The sequence below is a fragment of the Carlito syrichta genome, unplaced genomic scaffold (genome assembly GCF_000164805.1).
Source record: "Carlito syrichta isolate Samal-C Ts95f unplaced genomic scaffold, Tarsius_syrichta-2.0.1 Scaffold309834, whole genome shotgun sequence".
NCBI classification, from domain to species: domain Eukaryota; kingdom Metazoa; phylum Chordata; class Mammalia; order Primates; family Tarsiidae; genus Carlito; species Carlito syrichta.
Window position 1 is genome coordinate 354,445 of NW_007253930.1, and position 6,765 is coordinate 361,209.

The following is a 6,765-nucleotide window of genomic DNA, read 5'->3' on the forward strand; positions in this document are numbered from 1 at the left end:
GCATGCCTGTAATTCCGGCTACTTGGAAGGCTGAGGCGGAAGGATCGCCAGAGCCCAGCAGGTCGAGGCTGCGGTGGCCGGGAGCGGCCACTGCACTCCAGTCTGGGCGACAGAGTGAGACTCCAATTCAAAAAAAAAATGGTAATTTCATAGAGCAATATATTACAAATTTTGAAAGTAATTATTAAACCTAAATAATAAAGTTTTAATTGAAGGCATCTAATGTAACACTGGTTTTCCTAGTTCATGTATGTAGAAATGAGCATTACCTATTACCAGAATAAGTCAAAATCAGCATCAATTCTACTGCTATTTGGTTTTTTCATTTGTTATATGGGAGATAGAATAATGCATAAAGTGACATATCGAAGCAAAGATAAATTTAGAAAAAAGAAATAAGGAATCTAGAAATGCATTCTCCTGAAGCACAGGTACTCTGAGAACTTTTGGGGTATCAACAAGTGTATGCATCTTCCAAAGTAAAAATTGCTGAACCAAGTGACTTACGACATCCCCTTTCAGTGGGCAGATTCCTTGGCTACATAGTTCATCAACAGGTCTTATTACCATGAACAAGATGTCTTGATTTTAATTTGGGAAGTCATGTTATATGGTGGCTAAAAGTATAGGCTTTGAAGCCAGATAAACATGACAAATGTAAATTTTGCCCTTTATGAGATTAAACTTTTCATGCCTCAGTTTTCCTATTTGTAAACCTGAATTAATAGTTATTGTATCATAGGGTTATTAATTTAAACGTGGTAATACAGAGAAGTCTCTGTTTCGAAGAAAATGCTCTGTAAATGTTAAGTATGGTGATAGCAATGATCTTGATGATAATTAAATATCCATGTTATTGTGTAAAACTAGTGAACACTTGATCCTCCTATCAGCATCATGTATAGTTTATTCTGGGTACAGCAGTAGCAGTAACTAGACATCCTGCTAATATGTTCAAGTCTATAAACATAATTATTTTTGTTTTTATGGCAACAGATGGAAAACACCAGCTGGACCAGTGTGTCCCATTTTGTTCTCTTGGGCATTTCTACCTGCCCAGAAGAGCAGATCCCACTCTTTCTTCTTTTTCTACTCATGTACACAATCAACATTTCTGGCAACTTTGTCATCATCACACTGATTATCTCTGCTCCACACCTCCGCTCCCCCATGTACATCTTCCTCAGTAACTTGGCTTTGGCAGACATTTGCTTCACCTCCACCACAGTCCCCAAGATGCTGCAGAACATTTTCTCCCCTACAAAGGCCATTTCCTACATTGGCTGCTTAGCCCAGACTTATTTCTTCATTTGCTTTGCAGCTATGGAAAACTTTATCCTGGCTATGATGGCCTATGACAGGTATATTGCTATCTGCCATCCTTTCCGCTATCCTATGATCCTGACCAGAATACTGTGTGTGCAGATGGTGGCCATGTGCCATGTCTTCTCTAACCTTCATGCTCTGCTGCACACCTTTCTCATGGGCCGACTGATTTTCTGTGCAGATAACAAGATCCCCCACTTCTTTTGTGACCTCTACCCTCTAATGAAGATCTCCTGCACCAGCACTCACCTCAACACCCTGATGATTCACACAGAAGGTGTTATTGTCATCAGTGGAGCTCTGGCCTTCATAATGGCATCTTATGCCTGCATCATATCAGTGGTCCTCCAGATCCCCTCAGCCAAGGGCAAGTGGAGAGCCTTTTCTACCTGTGGCTCCCACCTCACTGTGGTTGCCATATTCTACGGCACCCTCACATGGGTCTACTTCCGGCCTCTTTCCAGCTATTCAGTGATCAAGAGTCGTACTGTAACAGCCATGTATACTGTGGTGACTCCCATGCTGAACCCTTTCATCTACAGCCTCAGGAATAGAGATGTCAAGTTAGCCTTCAAGAAATGGATAAGTAGAATAGAGACTCCTTTCTTTAGATAAAACCCCAAAATACAGTTTTATCTATAATTCTGGGGAAACATTTTTGTATCTTACAAATCTTCTTTTCGAATGTTCCAGAAATATCTAAATTAAGTACATATCATAAATTTTCTCAGTGTATATTGTTCCAAGATATCTCTTAAACCCAAAGCATGTGAAACAAAAGGGAACCACCATGTACTTAATCTAAAACACTAGTGTTGCTTTAGCTATGGCTGAGAGTGTTCTCTGGGCCTGCAATTAAACATTAGGGTTGTAACTCTCAGATGCTTAGATGCAGGCAACAGAAACTGGTTCTGACTTATTGTGGAGGAAATTCATTTATTGAAAAGACATGTGGGGTTCATGAATTTCCATGAACCAGGCCAAAAAATATTGAGAAGAACAAGAAAAGTCATTTAGTTAGAACCACAGTCAAAGTCATATCCCAGAAATAGTCTGATGAGGATACCACTGTAGTCACCAAACTGTTCACTGCAGCTCATACCTCCATCAACATTGCCAGCAACAGTCACTGAGCATAGCTCATAGAAGCTAAAAACTGAATATTACCGCCTGCAGAAAGAATTTCCCACTTCTTATTCTTTTCATCACTACCTCTAGATTCAAATTAAGTGGTGTATCTGTCCAAGAATTTGTCACTTATTTATACTCTGGCTGCCAGAGAAAGTGGGAGAGCATTAATGATGCTTTGATTTTCTGTAAGTCTATATAAGAAGGTGAAATGGGAGAACTATTCTGATATGGGACGAGAGACACAATGACAATATCCACTATGTGGAGTCAGAAGGTACAAATGCTCCAGAATTAATCACTGTCTTTTTCTTCACCGTCTTTAGCTGCACCATTCAGGGATAACTTAAACTCCTTTTGCCTCAGCATGCTCTTGATCTTTTCTGTAGCTGATATGCAGAGCTCATCTAATAGTGGGTGCTGGCTGACCAATCAATTCTAGACGTGGGAACAGGGGTAAGAGACACGATGTCTATTAAAATGTTGATTGTTCAGTCTCATGGGTATAGATAGGATCAAAAGAAAAATCTGACAGGGGCCTCCCAGGATGTGGGTAAGAAACTGCAAGTGTAGACTGATTTAGTTCCTCTGTCTGAATAAATTTTCTCTTACAGAATATGACTGGTTATGACACTGAGTTGAGAAAGATCTAAATTGTGGTAATTTTGTGTAACATGCTAGAAGAAGGATTTCTTTTAACCTGTATGTAATAAGTTTCAGCCAAAATTCATATGATTTATTTAAGAAATAAATGCCTGTTGTTATAAGCTACTGATATATGGATATATGTAGAAATAGATATAGATATATATTTGAGAAGCCACATTCCCTAAGAATTTGGTTACATGATGATAATGAATTTTTCAAAGGTAATGGGGGTCCTGGAATTTATGAAATAATAATAACAGAGAAATAACGCCAACTTTATTTTTTTTTAATTTTCATTATATTGTAAAGATGTGGGGCACAAGTCAGGATTAGGTACACAAGTAATCTGCATGCAGGTGACATTTGAGCCTCCAACTGGTCCTCACTTTCTCTGATTTAGAATCAAGTACTCTTAATGATGTTACGTGCCCTTCCCCCCACCCCTGGCAATGTCCCGCTACTGCCAATTCCTCTCTTGTAGTATTGCAATAAATGTTCAGGACATACCTATAAGTGAGAACATGTGGTATTCAGTTATTTGTCTCTGTTAAAGACCACTGAGTATGATGACTTTAAATTCATGCAAGTTGCTGAGAAGTCCATAATTTTGTTCTTCTTTATGGCTGTATAATACCTCTATCATATATGTACCACATTTTCTTTATCCAGTACACTTTTGATGGGTAGCATAGTTGGTTCCATGCTTTTGCTATTGTACATAGTGCTGCAATAAATAACACGAACTTTATAAGTTAACTGGTTCTTCCCATTTGCCAGGAATTATCTTACATACATGATATTTTTCTTCCGAACTCCAGTGTTTCCTCTTACTTTATGTTTTCTGCCTCCTTGGCCACCTCCTCCTTTCTCCATCATTAGGTGGCAATTCCAATACTGATCCTCTCTATTCTTTACTATTTCATTAGCCTGACTAGCACTGTAGCCTCTTGTAGTAATCCTCATTAAAGAGCTTTCTTAGGATGGAGAGATGGGCTGGAGAGGAAATGAATGCATTCATAATACCAAATGGGTGATTCTATTTTAAAAATTTGTATTTAGATGATACCCTTCTTCTTCTGGGAGCTCATCTCACAGAATAAATATATACAATGAGTTGATATGCATTATATATAAGAATACACATATTTTATGTTCAATACACTATTGTTTATGCTAGTGGAAATTAGAAATAATCTTTATATATACTAATGGAAGAAGCTTAGTTAATTGTGTTTGGTAGTTATTCAGACAGTATTATCTGCTCTCAGATCTTTCTTCTTTACCTATCCTTGCCATGGCTTCCCTGCCAACAGAATGTACATCTCCATTCCATTGATGTTAAACTTGCATTAGGCAGCAGTTTGTGAACAAGAGTACCAAATGCTGCTTCCAATAAAAGCTTAGAATGAGCTTGGATCATTTGGTCTGCCCTCTCTTGAGCTTTAGCCATTGCCATGGGAAAAGTTCAGTCCACACAGCTATGGTCCCTTAGTCAGGAGTCAGAATGAAAAATACAGAATGAGAGCAGACCTAAACTTGACCCAAAGCCTGAAGCACAGTTGCCTCTTTCAATCTGAAGACTTTGGAGTAAGATATAAAAGTCTATTGTTTATAGGCAACTGAGGTCTCTTATGCAGTACTTTGAAGGAAATCCCAATTAATATGATACATGTATACTAAAAATTGCTGTGCAGTCAATAAAAGGAATGAAGCAGATAAATTCCTGGCCTTACTCTCATTTCATAAGTGGCCTTTAAGTACATACAGATATCCAATTTTTTACCTGGAAGCCCTTTGCCCTCTTATCCCATTATTTCTTCATCCGTATGCTATTGATGTAAAATACATATACATGATACTTACTGTCAGCTGGTCATTCTTACAAGTACTTTACATAAATTTTACTCACCAAATCCTGACAACAACCCTAAAATTATAGGTACCATTTCTCCCTTCTGAGGTAGATAGTAGTTGAATAATTTGTCTGACATCACACAGCAAGTAATTACAAAAGTTGGGAATCTAACTGTGGACCATAACTGCTACCCTATGTCACCTTCAACAAAACCCTTTAGAATTTTCTCTTTGACCCTTTGGAAGATAATATGCTTGCACAAAAGAGTTACTAACTCCTCTTGTTTCAGTGTATTTGTAAATACCACCCCCTTTATCTCCCTGAAGTGTGCTCATTTGGACAATCTTAGTTATATGGACATCTTAGTTATAAAACCTCTTCTAACCACCACCTCAACTTACCATCCCAGGGTGACAGAATGTACCTTCTTGTAACCACACCATTTACCTATGAATCTTTCTCTTTAGTTCGTGGCTTTTATTTGTTTACACTCTGTTTCCTCTACTCTTTTATAAGCTCTTTCAGAATGCATAACCCAAACATGGAGGAAAAATTTTGGCATGTAATAAATTGTTAATAAATACATTAGATACATTTTTTAAAAATAAGCGAAAGCTCCCACAGCATCTAGAGTGGTGCTCAAAAGCCATATTAATAATTCTAGGACAGTTGCATTTCCTGATAACAACAGCATATGAACAGCATATGTTGCTTTGGACAGTCCTTGTGCATCCACAAACATACTGAGTCTCAATTTAGCCATATTGTTTCTGAAGTCTAGTCACTAAAACTGGCACTCTAGCTTGAGCCTAGATTATTTTCACAAGATCTTTGATATTGTGTCATTCCAACCTTGAACACTAAGCTTAGAACTATGGCCATTCTCCTTCAGAACCAGAGTTCAACCAATTTATTTCCCCATCCAATATTCCATCTGTTCCCTTATACATTCAATCTCCTTTCCCTCATGCTGCTGATGTTCCATCAGGCTTTGTGTTGAAGCCTGATTGATGTAATATATTATGGGTATGGTAGGTGATTATCTTGGTGTGTTTGTATTGCTATAACAAAGTACCTAAGACTGGGTAATTTATAAGGAACAGGAATTTTTTTTTTTGTTTTTGAGTTGGAGTCTCACTCTGTTGCCCAGACTGGAGTGGTGGGAACAGAAATTTATATCTTACCATTGTTGAGTCTGGGAACTCCAAGATCTCAATGTTAGCAAGTTTGGATGTTTAGTGAGGGCTGCTCTCTGCTTCAAAGATGGCGCCTTGATGCTGCATTCTCCAGAGAAGAGTAAAATTTTTTCCTCACTTGGCAGAAGGGAGATGGAAGGGGCAAAAAGGAAATAACTCTCTGCATCAAGCTCTTTTATGAGGGCCCCAATCCATTCATGAAAGTGAAGCCCTCGTGAACTAAACAGCTCCCCAAAAGACTACTCCTTCCAACACTGTTGCATTGGAGATTAAGTTTTCAACACATGAATTTAGATCACAGCAATGATTAATAATCAGATTTAAATGGAATCAGTTAAAAAGACTAGAAGCAGGTAAGTATAGCATTGGGTTATCTTGTGTAGTTGATGTTAAATAGCTCAAGGCAGGACAAATATCCTCCTCTACCCTCTCCCCAAATAAGGGTAGATATTTCCATAGATATAGCTGTTATTAGAGCAACATGATCTAAACATTAGCAAAAAGTGGAAAATGGAGAACCTCCCTGTCCTACCTCCCTTGATGGTAGGGGAAAGACAGAAAGCAATCAGCCCAATTTCATTAATTAAATATTTGTCCTCAATTTAAGTAGAA

The 6,765-nt window shown here is 38.1% G+C and overlaps 1 protein-coding gene across 1 annotated transcript; it reads left to right on the forward strand.

Moving 5' to 3' along the window:
* Positions 1-954: 954 nt before the first annotated feature.
* Positions 955-1,994, forward strand: LOC103270438 (olfactory receptor 1Q1). The gene has a single exon (XM_008067952.1). It carries the CDS (start codon positions 997-999, stop codon positions 1,939-1,941), a length of 945 nt encoding a protein of 314 aa, XP_008066143.1. The 5' UTR covers positions 955-996; the 3' UTR covers positions 1,942-1,994.
* The last annotated feature ends 4,771 nt before the right edge of the window (positions 1,995-6,765 follow it).